The sequence below is a fragment of the Onychostruthus taczanowskii genome, unplaced genomic scaffold (assembly GCF_017590055.1).
Source record: "Onychostruthus taczanowskii isolate IOZ18803 unplaced genomic scaffold, ASM1759005v1 scaffold29, whole genome shotgun sequence".
NCBI lineage: Eukaryota > Metazoa > Chordata > Aves > Passeriformes > Passeridae > Onychostruthus > Onychostruthus taczanowskii.
Window position 1 is genome coordinate 5,900,170 of NW_024500239.1, and position 19,547 is coordinate 5,919,716.

Consider the following 19,547-nt stretch of genomic DNA (forward strand, 5'->3'; position numbering starts at 1 on the left):
ATGACAAAAGATAATAGTTTGTCATACTGCTTGATGATGAGAGTGAACGAGCACTGAAAACAATTAGTGGTGATTTTTTTTTAATACAGACACATGAAACAGTATGTATTATATACAAATACAAATGTAGCAGTAAAATAGAGAGAGACAAGTCAAGAGTGAAGGACTGAACATCCGAAATAACCATTTCAGACCCTTTGCCCTTAATTACAGTCCCTGGCTCCAAAACTGGTAGTCTCCAAAGCTAAGATTTGATGAAGTGACTCAAATGGGGAGGCATCCCCCACATGTGGTTTGTGTGCATAACCTCAGTGAATAAACCAAGGAAGGAAAGAAAGTGAATGAGCCTAAGATTAAACAGAAGAAATGCCAGAGAAAAAGTTTAATCCAAAGTGAAATTTGGATTAAACAAGTGTGCGTGCATTTTACATGACCAAAAGATACTGCACAGATTTCCCAGGCTAAAACCTGAGACTACCCTCTGGTTACAATGTAATGTGAAGTACGTACTATTGATGTTTTCTAAGCATTACAAATGCTTCAGGAGGAAAAAAGTTGTCAGCTTAACAAGGGAATGAAGAAATAGTCCTTTGGAGGATTTAGCAAGAATATTGTAAAAACTTAGCTCAGTACCCATATTGCAAATATGGCAAAAGCATACATGGTATCCAGGCATTCAGTGTTTTACTGCTACTGTAAATTGAAAAAAAAAAAATAAAGGAGCTGAATGAAACTAGAAGAATCTAGTTCCATAAAAAAGTTTTACTCTGATTGGAAACATAAGGGAAGAGGACTGAGAACAATTTAAGGTGTAAATGATAGTTGTAGATACAACATTAAATGTAACTTAATGATTACATTTATTAAGTTATGAATTATTATTGCACTTACTATATTTAATTTTATTTTCTATTTCTATTTATTTCTATTTCTAATATTTATTCACTATTAAATAATAATATGAAAACTAGAAAACTGACTCTTAAAACTGATTCTTCTTAATCAAATTCTACAAAAAATTACGCATATACTGTCATTAAGACTCACTCAATGAGAAGGTGAGAAAAAGGGGAGATGCAAGCAGGAATGGATTGAAAAATAACAAGATGGTAGGAAAACCATTTTGTGGCAAAATGTGTCACCAAAAAATGTTGCAGATCCTAAGTAGCTTGACAACAGGGGAATGAAAAAAGAAGTTCCAAGTTGAATTATGACAATACAAAAATGGCTATTTATCCAAGACATATTCAATCTGAGATTAATAGTAGAAGGGAAGACAGGAAATGCTGCCGGGTTCCCAAGATGATTAGTTGTTACTTAGGTGGACATTCTAGGCTGGCCAGAGAAGAAAATATAGCATGCATAGCAAGTTGTAATTCATACTGAGCATTTTACCAGCTTGAACTACAACAAGGGGGGGAAAAAAAACACTATCAATGAAAAACAGAATTGTAAAGCACAAAATCATGGAAATGAGGGGGTTTTAACATTTACTGTTCATGAAACCCTTGGCAAGACAGGAGAACCTACTTATAAACTGATGCAAGAGTCTCTGTGATGGATTTTTCCATTTAATAGGGATGTTAATAAAAAATGCAAGAAAATATTAACAAAGATCTTCTTATGGCTCAGACCCAAAAAAATCTAGAGCATGAAAAGGTCAGTGATAAAATTCACTCTTCATCATGGTGCTGTCATAATGGGAGTAGGTAAATTTAATGCTGTAACCACTATAGGGTCACCAGACCCTCAGAAAGTCATCAAGCTACTTCTGTAAGCTACTAAGGAAAGCAAGAACTTTCTGAAGCCTTTAATGGGTCTTCTGAGTTAAGGCGACTGATTGAGTGGACTGTGGCATTTGAAATATGTCTTTCTGATGTAGGAATATGTTAGATAATAAAGCAAAACAGACTTACAAACCCTATGCATAATTTTAAATTCTTTTTAAAACATATGCCAGTTAAATTTAAGAAACACAATAAAACTTATAAAACAAGAATGTATATACATGCATACACAAAACATGTGCTTTATAAAGTAGCACATACCTCATGAGGGTTATAATCTGGAGGTAACTTCTCTAGCATCTCATCAGCAAGCCGCTGCACCACTGCTTCTCGGGTTTCTCCTCCTCTGGTACTGCTGTCCTTGGGCTGGATGCTCACTATGGTACTGAATGTCTCATTAGCCAGGTTGGTCTGGTAAGTTATATCTGCATTAGGGTGAAGTCCAAACACCTTAAAGTAAAAGGTATAAAAATTAGGGGGAAAAAAAGAATGCATGAAAATTCATAAACAAGGAAGAAAATTCTAAGCTACATAAAACAATAGATGTCAACAGGCCACCGGAAGTTCTTCCATTTAAATGGTCAAGGACCAAACCCAAATTTAGCTAAAACATTAACACAGGCTGCACATGCAATAGTGTTTTCATTCATGTCAGTGGAGGGTTTTTTAACTGATCGCATTATCTTCACATGGATCATGCTGTGGAATGGTATCAAGGGGGTGAGAACAGATCCCTTTCCTTTGCTTCAATGTTGGAAATGTCATTTATGGACACTGAGCTCTTAGCATTAGTTCTTTGTCTCTGTGGGTCTATTGCTGTTCTACCAGCTCAAGTAGATGCCCCTAATTATCTGACCAGTCAACATTTCTAACATGTTTTGTTTTACTCAGACTCTTAGCCTTATAAGGCACGTAGCATGGTGAATAAAATAATGCCCACATCTGAAGTACCCAAAGATGGTGATATATGTAGGATATTTTATGGTTTAGCTATTTTTGGTTGAAGCTTCCCCCTCCTTACTTCTCCTTCTCCTGAAATTGAATTATTTTATTTAAGATACAGCTAGCACAGAATTACTGCAAAGTTGCCCTTTGTCTGAATGATAATAGCTTTTTCAGAAACTTCTACTGAAATATCAGTAAGTCTATAATTGTCAGATTGACAATTGCAACCCTTCTCCAGGAGGAATTGTATGCACTGTGACTTCTTTCACCAGCTCTCATTTAATTATAGACATTACATATTTCTTACAAACTTTGAACCACTGATCCTTCAATGAGGAAGGCTTGCCCTCAAACTGAGCACAAAAGGCAAGCAATCTTCTGTTTCGCATTTTTCACTTTTTTCACATAATTCAGTTTTCATATTTTACATTAGAGTCAGTATATTGCAAGAAGGCACTTCTAGAAACCAGTATTTACATACTCTGAGGAGAGAATTAAAAGGGCCATTTAATATTGTTATACTTGTAAATCTAGAAACTCAGGGACAAGGGATATAAGTGGCTGCACCATTGCCAAAGCCAGCAAAGCTTCACTGATTTACACCACTCAGGAATCTTATCCTTACAACAGAACAAAGTACAGACCTAATACCACATTTGAGTGAGGGTGCGACTATAATAGCGGGCAGGTAGATTCCAGATAGGACTTAATGTTTTCCAAGTAGTCGTTTACTCAAACTGAATGTTTAGAGCTGTAAAAGGCAAAAATAGCAATGTACTTCATTACATTCATATTCTATGTGGAAGGAAACACACATGTGAAGGTAAATTCTTTTCTGCTTTTGCTCTTGCACAGTGAGGGCTTATTTTCTTGGTTTTGCTCTAGCAGATTTTGTGGTGATATTATAGCCCAAGTTGGCACCATGAAGAATATTTGCTATATCTGTGAGTGGAGCCATAGTCCAAGGGCTAACTCAAACATTGGAGCAATAACAACAAAGACAGGGAGACATGGGAGACAGCTCTGGTCCTATGGTTTCATGCAAGTGATGTATGAAGAAGAAAGAAGAAAGAAACCAGTGGGTGGACCAGTTTTGTGAATGTCCTGTATGTTAATCAAGGCTGCAAATCTCTCATTCTTTTTGATCCAAAATCTCTGGGAATGTTGTTTAAAAAGAGAATGTTGGATTCTGTCTTTCAGGGTTTTCCAGCCCTATGAATCCTCAACACCAATTGCTAAAGCTCTACACTCCTCTGAAATTACTCCTTTACCATCCCCTCCTCAACTGGACAGGGGAGAAAAGTCACAACAAAAAGTCCATGGTCTGAGATAAGAACAGGGAGAGATCAATCTCCAGTTATCATCACAGGCAAAACAGACTTGACCTGGGGAAATAATTTAACTTATTGCCAATCAAATGAGAGTAGGATCATGAGAAATAAAACCAAATCATAAAGACACCTTCCCTCCACCTGTCCCTTCTTCCTAGACTTAACTTCATTCCCAAATTCTCTACTTCCTCCCACCGGAGCACGAAGAGGCAAGGAACAGGGAACAGGATTTGTGGTCAGTTTGTCACACACTGTCTCAAACTACTTCCTCCTTAGGTGCAGAACACCTCCCACTCTACCCCTGCTCCAGCATAAGAGTCCTCCACAAACTTATCCACTGGGCTGCTCCAGTGAACTACTCCAGTGTGGGTCCCTTGCCCAGGGTGCAGACCTCCAGGAACAGCCTGCTTCAGCATGGATCACCTGTGGGGTCATAACCTTGGCCAGAAAATCTGCTCCATCATGGACTCCTCTCCTCATGAGGTCACAGATCTTGCAGGAACCTGTTCCAGCATGGACTTCCCACAGGGTCACAGCCTCCTTCAGGCATCCACCTGCTCCAGAGTGGGGTCCTCTATGGGCTGCAGGGGAATCTCTACTCCGACACCTGGAGCACCTCCTGCCCCTCCTTCTTCACTGATCTTGGTGTCTGCAGAGCTGTTCCTCTCACATATTCTCACTCCTCTCTCTGACTGAAGATTCACGTGCAGCTTTTTATCCTTCATAAATACATTATCCCAGCAGTGGGTCTGTCTTGGAGCTGTCTGACATTGGCCCTGCTGCACATGGGGGAAGCTTCTGCCAGCATCTCACAGAAGCCACTCCTTAGCCCCCTGCTACTGAAACCTTTCCATCCTAACCCAACACACCGAGTTCAATTGCCCTTCTCAGAAGACAGTGTTCATTCTAGTCAGAGGATGAAATTTCATCAAAGGAGCAAGGACACTGCAAGCAGTCCAAGTCCATCTTTCTTAACTAAAAATGGAAAAGGAATGAATCAAGGATACACTGTTTTGACTAGCACAGTATCTTTTGTGAAACAAAGAAGATTGGGAGATTAAAGGTTAAAGGTTTTCATGAGCAATTTTGACAGATTTTAAAATGACATAAGAAAGTCACACCTTTCTTCCTAATGAGTGAAAATGTGAAGAACAAAAAGATGTTTGCATTCCTGGACTTGCTTCTATTTACATAAAAGCCAAAGGTAAAATTCCCCTGCCTCAAATCATACATACAGATTTTTTTACAGGCATCAAAACACTTTAAAAATACATTGCAGCATTGTGAGATATGTTCTCAAGTGCTTAAAAGAGCAGATCCATGAAAGCAGAACCTGAAATCTGGTAGAGCCAAGGTTCATACACTGATAGGAACAACATCATGAGCTGGGCTCAAATGGATCCCAGTGATGCATTATCATGTCTGCATTTACTCTCACCTGGAAAAGGTACCTCATTGCTGGCACTAATACCTTTGCATTCTGGTTTCACTATCTCCAGAGATTCAGAACTTTCCAAGCTTATTTTATGACCTTGGAAACTTCTCACCCTCTGAGCCAGAACATTATCAGTAAGTGAAAACCAGTTTTTTTCTGTTCCACTCAGTTAATTTAATTTTAATAGAACTTATTTCCAATGGCATTTATCAACTTAATAGAAATGAGACAGAAATCCAGACCATCCACCTCTGTTTCAATTTTCCAGAGCATTCTCTTCTGTTTCAGTTTTAACTAACTTCATCATGTGTGCCTGTACTGGAGGGAGCAGAAAGTCACCATCCTCCAGTCCCTGTGACCACTGTGATATGCACACATTGGGTCATGTAAAACTGGTTACACCCAGGAGCTATCCTGCACCCTAACCCATCAATTCATGGCATTGATGACATCCACATCTTTCTGTTATCAAAATGGAATAAACTCCCAATTATAACTTGCAAAATGAGACCATAGGGCTTTTTTACTTTCATTATTTCTCAGATTGCATGTCTGCTCAATCCCATACAGAATTGTGAAACCACAAAATAGTTTGGTTTGGAAGGGACCTCTGAGGGTCATCTAATCGAAATCATCTTCTCTAGCGGGGGCAGATAGAGCAGGATGACCAGGACAGTGTCCAGTTGGGATTTCAATGTCTACAAAGACAAGACTACACAATATCTCTGGTCAAATTCTTCCAGTGTTTGACCACCTCCACTTAAAAAATTGTTCTCTTGCTCTCAGATGGAATTTCCTGTTGTTTATGTGTATTGCCTCTTTTCCTTTCATTAGATATAATCAAAAAGGCTCCAGCTCCATCTTTAAGCATTCCAACAGGGTTTTATACACATTGATACTTGAACCTTGCTGTATCAACCTTCCAGAAGATAATTAGGGTTGCTAAAATCCTCCATAAGGGGGCCTGTGAATATGAGACTTTTTCCAATTGTTTGAAGAAGGCCTTCTCTACCTCTTCCGGGTCAGCAGATCTACACTGAATATCCACTATAATGGTCTGCCTGCTAATCTTGACCTATGCATAGTCGATTCTGGAAAAAAATACCTCATTAAGTTATTAATCTCACAAAAACTCCCTTTAATATATTAAAATATTTTACCTCTGGTGTATCAATCACTGGCAACTGCTCTATGTACTGGAGATAGTCTTCCACAGTATTCCCTTTTGGTATAACGTAGCCTTTGTAGAAACAAAATTTTTCACTGAACATGTGCTCTCCAAACCAGACTCTTGTGTACGTATTCAGCAGTGCCTTGTCGAGGTCATCGGTCACGCGGCCACCATACTGCACTTCTCCGAGCATGTAGCGAACACAGCTCCAGTTCACTCCCTGCTTGATGCCCACATCGTTCAAGTGGTTCTGAAGGAACTGCACGCTGGCTGCGAAGTCTGCCTGATTAAATTCGTAAGGAATATTCCAGCCCAACGGGCCAAACTTTCTTCTTTCCTGTAGAATAGTTAGAATTAAAGGTAAAACACTGATTGATATTAATTGTGAAGAAAGCTTAAGTGCAGAAGAATACATGAAATATGTTAAGAATGCAGTAGTCCAGCTGGAACTCTATTTCACCAACTTAAAAAAAAATGCATTTAACACAGGCAAGGCCAAACATTTGATTGATTATCTAGTAGCTAAATTTGTACAAACAAAAACCAGGAATATTAACATTTTCACAAAGAAAAATATCCTCTTTTTAAAGTATTTTTTAAATCTCTGAGTCTGGAACCATAGCTTTTGAATTTCAAAAATTAAGCTACTGTTTGAGGCAAAGGTGTTCAAAATCATCAGCCATAATCATTGTGTGGGGTCTTCCTATGGATTAGATATATTCCTTTCACTTATATTCCTATCCCTGCTGTGTCTGCATGGTGCAGATGCAAGTAGGAATAACTCCTTTATAGTGAATCATCTACAGACTCAGCTGGCAGTACATAGGTAGGGTTAGGGTAATATCTGGTAACTGCAAATTTTTATTTTTTAACACAGGCTTCCAGTGGACAACAATATATCAATGCATGGATGCCACAGAGCTAAATTAGTCAGGCTCCAAATATAAACTAAGAGTACTGCAAAATCTATTGATAGGATGATGAAAAATTGTGGTTAATCCATAAAGCACTTTGTTTAATGGAAGTCCTGAAAGTCAAGACCCAAAACCTACTTTCATTTCCTCCTACAGGTTTCAGAGCATAAAGGATATATATTTACCCTCTCACACCTTCTCATTGTGGATGCAGCACTTTGAGACTATGGCTTTCCAAACTACAAATTGTAAATTTTTTAATATGCTTTTATGTGTTAAAATATTAGTAAAAGCCCAGTTAGTTGAAAGACAGATCACACAGTCATTGATGAGGACTTTAATAGAAGAGTACTCTAATTGATAATTGCTTGATTGTCCTTTTTTTTCCTCTGAAATATCATCCCTGTTGGAGGTACAGGACCAACATGAGCAAAATTGTAAGTTCTAACACAGCTGCAGTAATAAAGATGTGTTGTTCTCTTTCTTATTTATTTGTGTTCATTTGCCAACACAGCAGTTCCCTTTAAAAATGTTTCTCATTTAATAACAAGGTTCATTAATAAATGAAACATGGCTTTATGACAGAAGAGAAGAAATACATTTTTAAACCTGAACAGTTGTGTGAAGAAATGCTACAGCATATAGCAATGGTTTCCACTGTGGCATTTTGCTCGCTCCCAGCAGATCCTGAGTAACAGCTGAGTATGTTCGTTTTAAGCCAGCTTTCACACCTAGAAGGCAAATATAAAAATGTAATACATTAGCAAAAAAATGCATGGAATCCACAAGTCCAACCTCTGTTAAGCACAATTCTCTATTCTCTACAATTTGCAGTAGCATCTTACTTATACCTTCAAATTATGTCTTAGAATCAATTATCTGTTCAGCTGGTCATAGCAGGCAAACTTCAATAACATTTTGTTTTAGATAGATAACACAAAAAATTAATTTCAAGAGTCTGGAAGGATTTAAATTATGTAATCATATTCTAAATGATCCCATAAACAACTGAAATAGAAACATAATTATTCAGCAACTATATGGCAATAAAAAAGACACCTATCATCATATGAAATATAGCAGTTGGGTATCCAAGAGTTTGTTTTGCTATTTACTTATAATAAGAGATTTTAGTTTTATTTAAGATAATTTTATTTAGATTTGATTCCTAGAAAAATCTCAAAATTCTGTAGAAAAACTGGCCAACAGGCATCAAGGTGACAAGAAGAGAACCTGAATACATAGTGAAAATATTAATACTCGGGGAGGTTTGTTTGAGCACTGACATTTCATATCCCAGGAACGGCTTTAGGCAGTTGATACTGATACAGTCTCAGCTGCCATGGAACACAGAAGCTTGACTGCTCCCAGATGTTTTCAGGCAGTGCTACTCAAGCATCTTTTGCCTTGGGCAGACAACCCAAGCATGAGTTACTGACATCAGGTCCCTCTTATGATACTTTCCACGTGATCAGCTTCACACAAGTCTAGAAGGGCAGATTTTAAGTGCAGTGAAAAGATAGTCAAAGTCATCCAACTTCGTATGACACAATAAAAGTACTTTTGCTTTTGTTCATACTTCACAAAGATCCTGTAGAACAATATTCAAACAAATAGCTTTTCAAAATATCGAATGGGCATCATAACAGGGTTCCAAATTTTTTTTAAAAAGTGTCTTATTGTACTGTGCTACCAATATGACAGGACAGTCTTAAGAAACTAAAACTGTCTGTATTTCATCCCGACTTAAGTTTTTACACTGGGCTTTTTTCAGCTGCTAAATGCAAGTTGCAAATTTGCTATAACTTGAGTTCTAAAATAGCCTCTTGGAGCTATAGGTTGTTGCCATTAGAATGATAGGAGGGGGCCACTGTGCAATAAAAAGATGCTGAGCTCTGAATTAGAGGCGGTGAGAGGAGAAGAGAAAGAAGTAAGAAATTTTTATCAACAGACTGACTGCCTGCTCTTGAGATGGAGTATAAATGCTGAAACAGGATGTGTTTCACAACATCAAACATTCTGTAACAAATATCTTACTAATGTTCAGAGAAAGCTAAATACCGAAATAAGAGGTTTAAATGTTTGAAGCTTTAAATAGGACCTTGGATAAAAATTCTTAGCTCCTACTGACATTATAAACTGAAACCAGTGGCAACATATTTACATATATATATATATATATATATATAAATATATATATATATATATAAAGGGTATATTTATTTATCTGTAGGCATTAATAAGTTACTCCTTCTCTCCTCAAGGTTTAACAATCATCCTGGCCTCTCCTCACATAGCATATTCTCCAATTCCTTCAGCATCTTTGTGGGTTATCACTGGACTCATTCCATCCATGTCTTTCTTGCACCTCTATTAATGCAGAAGTTAATGCCAGTTAAGAGCTCATATTGTGCTTCTGTACGTAGACTACTTAGGTTAGGAAAGCTGGGGGCTTAGAGGCTCAGAAAGCATGAGAGAAACATCTGAATATGTGGAAACATCCTGGAAGTGGAGAAAGATCGTGGCTGTAAGGAAGTACATGGAGGCCCAGAAGACCAGGGGATGCACAGGATCATAGGTCAGTGATGTCCAAGACTGGCAGCTTCAAGTAGCTGCACAGTGAAGCCAACATTACTTTTGGCCCTACCTTCCTGGACCAGCAGTGATCTCTCCAATGGGAAGGGAAGTCATTCCTACCTTGAGGAGGTTCGTTGGTAAATTTTATAGAGGACTGTAAAAGATTAATAGGAAACTCTGGGTGAGCCTCGGTAGTGATCCAGGTTCTGAAATCTTCATTCACAGACTCTTTCGTTGTGATGGTGTCCATTAATTCATTAAGAAATTCCAAGCCAAGGTGGCAGTTCTGTAGAAGGAGCCAGCCTCCATCCTGCATGCACTGATTTAACAGGTGCCTTGCATGGACTTCCTGGCCCTGACCCATTGAAATGGCACGACATGGAATGTTCTAAAGGTAAAAAAGAAACTTTATTTTACATGTAGTTCCTTAGAACTATACATGTAATATATTGCTTCTGTAGATCCATGTGTAGTGACATTCTGCCACAAAGAAAGCCATTAATATCAATGGAGACTGCTTATATTAAAACAAATTAAAGAAAACAAAAAAAAAAAAAAAAAAAAAAAAAGCAAAACCCTTCAAGTTCCTCTTGTCTTCCACCTGTTGGAAGAAAACTACACCCACTGGAAATCATATTTTTTTTGCTGGTATAACAATATCTATGGGATAAGACATGTAAAACATTTTTTTTCAGTTTTTTTACCACTTTTTCAACTAAAGCAAGACATAAATACAGCCTGACCATTCTTTTTCCTATAATGTACTATCTTGAGATGAGCAGATATTACGGCTTCAGATAATTATTAACCCACAGTGTGAACCCAGCAATTCTGATGACTTTTTACTGTCTGAATATATTTCATTTAAAAGAGAACTGTTGATGAAGCAGGTAGGACAGGAAAGATTGGTTCACATTAAAGCATCACTCAGGAAACATCCTGTATTGTTAAATGGCAGCTGTGAGCCACTGATTCAGAGGATTCCAGTTTAGTGATCTTACTAGCTCAAGCAGATCTAGAGCAGATTTAGATTCAGAAGAGAGAAAGCTTATATATGCAAACATAAAATTCTGGAATTTTATGGCATCTTCTCCAGAAGGTATGGGAAAATAAAGGCAGTTGTTCAGAAAACCAGAGGATAAAAGCTCTCTGAAAAAGGGATCTGAAAAAGATAAGGCTGAGATCAGGACCACACAAGTCTGTCAGTAATGTGCAGGCAGATCCTCTCTTGCTTATTGTTCTTGCTAATCTTGTTCTTTTTAAGTCTGGCTCAGGTTTGCTGTCTGGCTCCTTCCAGGCAAAACCAGAACTACCATACCCAGTTAAACATATTACTCTGCATACATGCTGAGGGTGAAAGAATTGATGAAAGGATTTTGTTTCATGGAGAGTTTCACAGTCAAGACCTACAGCTGAGTATCCCTCATGCAGTGAGCGATGAGCTACAATTTCAGTCTGGGCCTATCTTCAGCTGGCTGAGAGCTACAAAGGTTAGTCTTGACCTGTACAGCTACTCAGAATCTCTTACTGTGAAACAAAAAGGAAGGAAGACTTCTGTTGGAACCCAGGATACCCCTCTGGGTGCCCTGGATGGCTTGAGCTCCTGGCAGGGGCGGGGCTCAGAGATCTTGGCAGGAAGCCAAAGACACTTGGGTTTTTGATTTTAACCCATGGAGCAAATTAGCAACCTTGTATGAAGGGTTACAAGTCACAAAAGTTTAAGTAGAATTATAATGAATTTATCACAGGGTGAAAAGTGGAATTTTGGGTAGGGATCTAGGAGGCAAGATGGAGAGATTTGGGTGTTGTCTTGTCCTTCTTCCTTCTTCTACCTAACCTCCTTTTTCTGTGTGATGCTGGCACTTTTGGATTGGTTTAGGGTAGAAGTAGACAGTCTAACATAGGTGATAGGTATTGGAAAATAATAATAAATAAAGTACACGTAGTTTTTAGTATAAAATGTTGACACCAGCCCAAGGGCGGGCAGTGTGCCTTGGACAGACCTGCTAGACAGACCTCTGTGGGTCAGGAAAAGAATGTATTACATAAGAGAAAATAAACAACCTTGAAAACCAGAGCCAAGGAATTCTGACTCCTTCTTTGACCATTGGGCTGGGAAAAAGAGACTCTCGGGGTCATCCTGACCCCAGGAAACCTGAGACATCCACTCCTAAACAGCGGGGAGGAGGCTGCCCTCCTTTTGCAGGAGAAGAAGGTTAAGCATATGGACACAAACTGTGCTGGGTCATTTGGCCTCAGGGTCAGAGAATGGGCCCTGACCTGATTTTACAGAACAGTATAAATACAGCTGCTGTATATGATCCCCCATATCCTGGCAAGATTTAAGGACATGAGAATGCCAAAGATAAGAAAGCAGTTAAATCCTGCTCTCAGGTCGGTGAAACCTGAAACTGTAACTAAAAGAAGCAAAGCTGAACAGCCTGTGAAGCTGGCTATGTGCCAGGGAACCAAAAAATTTTACCTTTTCTGAGATGCATCTGAGTACAGCTAGCACTCCTGTAAGTCAGACTATGAATACCCCTGCACAAGAGTGCATAAATATTCAGCAGATACATTATTCCCTGACAAAGCACCTACTCATAATTTGCTCTTCTCAGCAATGTTGCCTCTGAAATGTAGAATCATTAAAGGTTATAGAAACATCGAGAGAAGGAAAAAAATATTTTTCACTATGAATTGTCCTCATTTTACTCCTTCTGAAAGAACTCTATCAAATGTCTGCATAGAGAATGTTTCTTTCAATAGTGAGTCATGTCAGCATATCCATGTCATCTTAATACATCACGATCCAGATGAAAATTCTGGCATTTTAGTCACTATAGTGGCCCTGACAGTTCTGTTGAAGGTTCTGTGCATCATTCCCTAAAAGAAGAAACGATCTCTACAGTTCAAAAAAAAAATTTGATTTTAATAAAGTCAAAGTGCTGGCATAAGAAACTTCATTTTAATCCTGAAAGCTGAATTTTCACACCATCCTAAAGTGAAAGTAAAGGGGGCATAAATGCAACTATTTTGATGGAGCTTGTTTGGTTTATAAACAAGATTACACAGCTCAATAACCACAGACACCGTTCTCATTTCTTTGGGAGAGAGCCACATGAACAGCTAAATTTTAGAGTGAAAAATAAATTCTGGGCACAAGTTTGAACATTACCAACAGCAGATAGCTGATTTATACTGATAATATCATACTTAGAGACACCATTAGAACTGGAAAACCATTTTAAGACTACAAATCATGACTGTAAAAGGGAAATCATTGAAAAAAGAGGCCCAAGTTTGTTATCATTAAGAAGAAAAAAACCCAGCACCACCACCCCCTCCTTCAAGATCAGGTCACTGGTAAAACTAACCTATATTAAAGACTGAGGCAGAGAAATCCCAAAGAAAGAAAGAAACTAAGCACAATTTGTCAACATACTAGCAAAATAAACACAAAGCTCCCTTGAAAATGTTTCTGAAAATTAAAGTATTTCTAGATAAGCTTTTCAAAAGCTAAAGAATTGCTGAAATGCTCCTCAAGTTATACACATTTGTATAACAATGCTCCACATTGTTATACACATTTTTATTTTTAAAATATCTGTGTTTGCATTTTGGTTTGTGACATTAGGATGGCTTTTGTAAACTAGAAAAGTTTCTATATGCTGTGTGGTTAGGTCTTTACTTCAAGAGGTTGGAATAGAGCCTTACAGTTAAACAGTGTGGTTGACTTCACATTTACAGGTGACACGAGTTGAACTTCATGTTGTGGCAGCCCAGCTGATGTTGCCTTGCTCATAAACCATGTGTGAATAAACAAGGCAACCCCTTCAGCTCTTTCACAACCTCACTTTCTATTTATTCTATACACATTTCCTGAAAGCATGGAAACATAGTAAGACCGCAATATCCTCTTGGTCTGACAGCAAACAAGGATCAAATTAATGACTTCAGATTTAAGACTCCTAAATTTAAACACTAAGTGAAAGTTAGTCATAATTTAAGCAATTCTAATACAGACAAATCATTCTTGATTTTCAAATGGAATTAGCATTTCCACTTCCTGATTAATAAGCTGAAGAGATTTGTGGATCCTCCCACTTTTGCATGTCTTACTCAGCGTATTCTAAAATCCTGCACCATTAAATGAAGATGCATTCTAACGAGGAGGAAAATTTATGGAGATCTAAAGTAAATAACTTCTTCTTGGGAAAATTTTATATGCTACTACATTGTGAACCATAAAACAGAGCACAGAATGATGCTGTTCTGTAGGAAATGTTGAATGTCTCCATCAAGTGCACAGATTGAATGCTAGGGTGTCAAAATTAATTCCTCTTGTCACCATAATTATGATTTTCTTTCTGTATCTTCTTGTAATCATCATTACTGTCCTGCAGTGAATGTAATACAATTTAAACCACAAATGTTGTTTTGTTCTCAGAGGTTACTACATTTTCTACAAAGTGGGCTATCATAGTTTGCTGGATAAAGGCAGAGGTCTCATTGGAATCAAACAACTGCAAAAAGCAGGACTGCAACATTTTAGTTTCCTAGTAAATGCATTTTGGCTACTGGTCAAAAATTAACTTCCAGAGAACACTAAGTATGAATATATTCTAGTGCAGAGAAGAGTTAAAAATTTCTTTATCAGCTTTAGCAAACTCAGTTTAAGAGGATACCTTTGATTTTGCAAGACGTTCTATATTTTCAGTGGGGTCAGACCCCACTGATAAAAGGCACGTCAAAGGTGTTCGACAGCCACTTTCTGTCCACATTGCTTCCATTTCAAGAATAAATCCTTCTGCATATTTCCCTCCAAGAGATTCTGCTATGTAGTGCCGAGCCTGGAAAAAAAAAGTCACCAGAAAAATATATCTATCTTCACCTTTTAAAGTTTAGCATTAATTAGTAATGTGGAATTTACCGAAATCTACATTGGAAGACAATGACTGTCTAAACTTTAATTTTTCAACTTTTGTCCACAGGAGGCAACCACTGAATTTCTCAGATAGCAAACTTCAAACACAGACCAGAAAGAATTCTGCTCACACAACAGCCATCCTGTGAACACTGTTGCTAGAAAATGCTTAATGGGTTTTTTTTAAGAACTGGGGAAAATAAAATCCATGCAGAATAGATCCAGTGTCAGCTCTGAGGACATCCCAGATATTGCCCCTAAATTACTGCCTGTTAAAACTTGGTGGATAGCCAAATAAAAGAGTTTCTCTATACCAGTTCTGTTTTTAGTTCCTCTAAGTATGTATTGTTGACACTCTCTACAGCATAGTCGATTAGGCAGATCTTTCATCTGACCCAGTTACAATCTCCATATATTTATTGGAACTTCAAACAAATTCTCCTGTCCAGTGGTTATCCAATTCAAGTCTCTTAGGCTGAATATCTATTTCTACAAAATATAAACTCAGACTTGATCCTTAAAGGTCAAACCTTTATGCCTCTATTTTTTTTTTATTTTCACAGACATTTTCTAAAAGAACTTCTAAAGCTACCTTAGTGCATGAAATTCTTTTTTGACTGAGGTGATTTCCTAGCTATGTATTGACTCTCACAGATTCTGAGGCATGCATGATGAAGAGAAGCACTGAGGAACAAGGTGGACTGAAGAAGATGTCAATTGTAGGAAAAGAAAAACCCTCAATCACCCACTGTTAAGTGTAACTTTTGTCCTAGACAGGCAAAATTTCTAATACTTGGGAAAACACAGTAGGGAAAGAAGAGATTAAAAAAGAGTAACAAAAGAGATCCCCTCCCTCAAAAATTAAAATAATGACCTCTTTTTACAACCATTGTTCATAGACATTATTTTTCAGAGATATTTGTGCAAGACAATAACAAATTAGTTAAATTAGATAAATTAGTTAAATTAGATAAATTAGTTGATAAATAATTGTTGATAGATAGTAAGTTGATAAATAAGCAGTAGCAGCTTTATTATTTTGCTCAGTTTAAATTATGGCAGTTGGAGCTCCCATACTTCTCTCCTACTTTACTGAGTGAAGAGTAGAAAACAAAAAAGAGTGGAGATAGCCTTGTTGAAAAAGAGGTCCATGAAAATATGGTGTCCCCTAAATACAACACAGATGTTATCACAGCATGTAAAATGTAAAGTTGAGATAGGCAGGAAAGAAAAACTACCACTTTCCAGTACAGAAAGGGAAAAAAAAAAAAAAAAAAAAAAAAAAAAAAAAAAAAAAAAAAAAAAAAAAAAAAAAGTGAAAAGAGGGTACTCATAGGCTCATACATCTCTTTTACACCTACATAGAGAAGAAAAATCAAAATATCACAAACTGTGGAGAAACTGCTAGTCTACTGCAGTTTCTTTTATGACATTTGCCACAAGGCAGCCTTAATTATAACTTCCTCAGTAGAGAGGGTAAGTAAACAGTTTATCTGCTGTTTTAGTGCACCTGTCATAAAAGTTAATTGCTCTTTTCCCACTGTTTCTGTGAAAAAGAACAGGGATTTATCTTTTGATTCACCAGAGGAATGCAACTTCTTTACAGGTTGCATGACTTGACTGTGAAAGCTCCACACCAAAACAATGGTATTCCTGCAGCTCCAACACAATTTGCTTCATGTTACACTTCTTAGTTCATTGCAATTAAATAAATTACTGTTTTCACACATATTTTTTATTGAGCATTTCAATATCTGATTTTTCAAAATAGCTCACTCTGCAACAAATGTTATGGTAACAAGAAATTCAGAGAATGTAAGTTTGGAACTAGCAGTTCTTCAGGAGATGTCACATGGCATAACCACTGTACAAAAATGTATCTTACTTGGGCAATGGTGTGATCCGGGCACCAGCTACGGACAAGGAGTAGTTTATGGAATTGATCCAGTAAGCTGTCATAACCATCAGGAATAACAGATTTTTCAGGAGCTTCTTCATCAAACCAGGCTTTCCAAGACTTCTCATTCTTAACAATTTGCACCAGAAGTTGATTGAAAGGGTACAAGCTAGATAACTGCACAAGATTGAGCCATGTCGTGTCAAGGATCCACTTTTTTGGTTTTTGTTCCACAGAATTCATATCCAAGCTGGCACCTCCTGCAAAGTGAAAAGTATTATAGAGGAAAACAAACACTGTTAAACAGAAAAATGACAAGTAATAAAAAATGCTGCTTTTATATAATTCAGGGAGTAACATTTTATGTAAACCAGGATATGGAGATGTAACATTTGCATGGAGGAAACACCTAACAATGACCTAATTGAAAAGTGGTCTCAGCTCCTCCCAAAGCTGATATCCCACTAATTTTTGTGCTGCTTCTACTCTATTTGTAGAGATGAAATAAAATGTGACCACCTAAAAGGATCATCAAACTCAGTTCTTCAGAGCAGACGTACAATGGTTAGTACAACCTCCTTTCATCTATGCTAAAGAATAAGAAAGCACATGGTGCATTCATTTCCAGGACTGCAACGTCAGCAGCCTCTTAGATCAACCACCACTCAAGCCTCATGCCCATCTGCACACCCAGCACAGCTGAGCCACAGCTGAACAGTCACTCAGTGTTTGCCAAACAAACTGAGATATTTGGATGCCAAGTACCTGACTGTACTTGTTTTTGTACCAGATTGCATTTATCTTGGAGACCTCAGTGAGGTCAACCCCCATCAAATTTTATAAACCTTACTCAAGTTTTTCTTCGTCATTGTGTCTGAGTAGTGACATACAGTGGTGACACAATGCAATGCAATATAAAAGTGTTTTACAACACGTAACAGACTTCCAATTTTTAAGTGCTGATACTTAAGCCTGGTACAGCATTCACATGCCTGTTCATCAGCCATCAAGAGAGCTTTTGCTCATTGTCTACAACCTCACAGACACAGATATGTGGCAACTTGAAAAAGAGGCAGACAGTAGAGGCTATAAGTTCTCTAACAAGTAATGGACTTATTTTTCCCCATTTTGCAATGTAAAACGGTTAAAATAATCCTCATCTAAGCATTATTTTGATAACAAATAATGTATATTGCTCTTGTTTTGGAAAATTTGTCTCTCAATTCCTTCTTGGACAATATATGCTTTCATTCATAACTTAAAAACAAGTAGATCCACAGATATAACACATTGTTAATGCAAGTACTGCAAAATCTGAATTTGGCAGTACACAGACAGATGCAAACAGGAAACATTTTTAGAGAAATTACCTTTGATCAGTGTCTCAAACTCGGTGTGTGAAATTTTCTTGGCCTGCAAGTCAATCTTCAGTGCCAGAAGCAATGTGAACAGGAACCTGTGATTTTCATACAGCCCTCGAACTGTGTACTTGAAGACTTCGTAGGTGAGATGCTCGATTATATAAACCACCCTTTTTGCTGGAATTTGAGATTTACGAGATCTTTCCACTGATAGGTCAAAAATGCCAAGGAACTGCCCTAAAGATGTTTGGTACATGACATTAACCAAACTCATCTCCACAATGAGGAAATAAAGGATGCTACCTCGACCTGCCACAGGTCGATACTCTTCACGTGCAGTATTGATTTTCACCTCTGTCTCCATTGCTGTGTTTAATTTTTCACTGACCTTAAAATTAATGGAAAAGATCATGAAGATTAAGTTGTATTATTTGTGACTCATACTACATAAGCAAGAAGAAAAGGTCTTGATTAAGACCACAATAATATTTTTAGTTAAGATTTGCCTCCCTCTGCCAGTGTTTCAACACAGATATTGTGTCTTCATGCGTTCCAGTCCTGTCAAAATGGGAAATGATCCAAATTTACACCTGCAAAATATGCCTGGAATATAAACAGTATCCAGGTCACAGTTAAATATTGCAATTTTTTATGAATTACAAATTAGTGTTTCTACTATTTATTTATTATATAGTGGCTCTGAATGGAAAAAAATAAAACAGGAATGAAAATATATACATACATCTTTATATATACTATCTTTAAATTGCAATCACAAAATGTATCTGCAGCACATTCAAAGTTCACCTCTTCTGCTGTTGTTTTAGTGATCCTTAAGACTTCTATCAGAGACTCATCTTCAACCAAAGAGCCTTCTGTACTGGTTAGACGGCAGAGCAGATTATCTTCAAGCTCCTGCATTTTCCTCTTGTTGGATGTCACTTGTTCCATCAGTTTGATTCTTTCTGCTTCCAGTTCCTATATTCAAGAAATTTGCCATAGAATATTTAACATCAGTTAAAAGAAAGATTCCTTATAAAAACACAGAAAACATGATTTCATGCATGTCAGAGTGGGGACTTTGTTTTCTTTTCCATAAAATACTGAAATATTACTAAATATTTCTGTACTGAAATAATTTATATGTACGATGAATATATATAGTAAATTAATTTATATGTATCCTGTATTTATTTGATTAATGA

General features: G+C 37.4%; 1 protein-coding gene across 1 annotated transcript in view; it reads right to left on the reverse strand.

Moving 5' to 3' along the window:
- Nucleotides 1-19,547, reverse strand: part of LOC121337750 (dynein heavy chain 5, axonemal-like) — a 152,442-nt gene that overhangs the window by 23,636 nt on the left and 109,259 nt on the right. The window contains exons 65-72 of the mRNA XM_041408038.1: nucleotides 19,150-19,320; nucleotides 18,352-18,730; nucleotides 16,970-17,241; nucleotides 14,846-15,010; nucleotides 10,281-10,548; nucleotides 8,193-8,314; nucleotides 6,659-7,006; nucleotides 2,049-2,237 (exon numbers count right to left, since the gene is read on the reverse strand). Coding sequence (XP_041263972.1) covers nucleotides 2,049-2,237; nucleotides 6,659-7,006; nucleotides 8,193-8,314; nucleotides 10,281-10,548; nucleotides 14,846-15,010; nucleotides 16,970-17,241; nucleotides 18,352-18,730; nucleotides 19,150-19,320 — 1,914 coding nt within the window. The remainder of the gene's footprint in view (nucleotides 1-2,048; nucleotides 2,238-6,658; nucleotides 7,007-8,192; nucleotides 8,315-10,280; nucleotides 10,549-14,845; nucleotides 15,011-16,969; nucleotides 17,242-18,351; nucleotides 18,731-19,149; nucleotides 19,321-19,547) is intronic.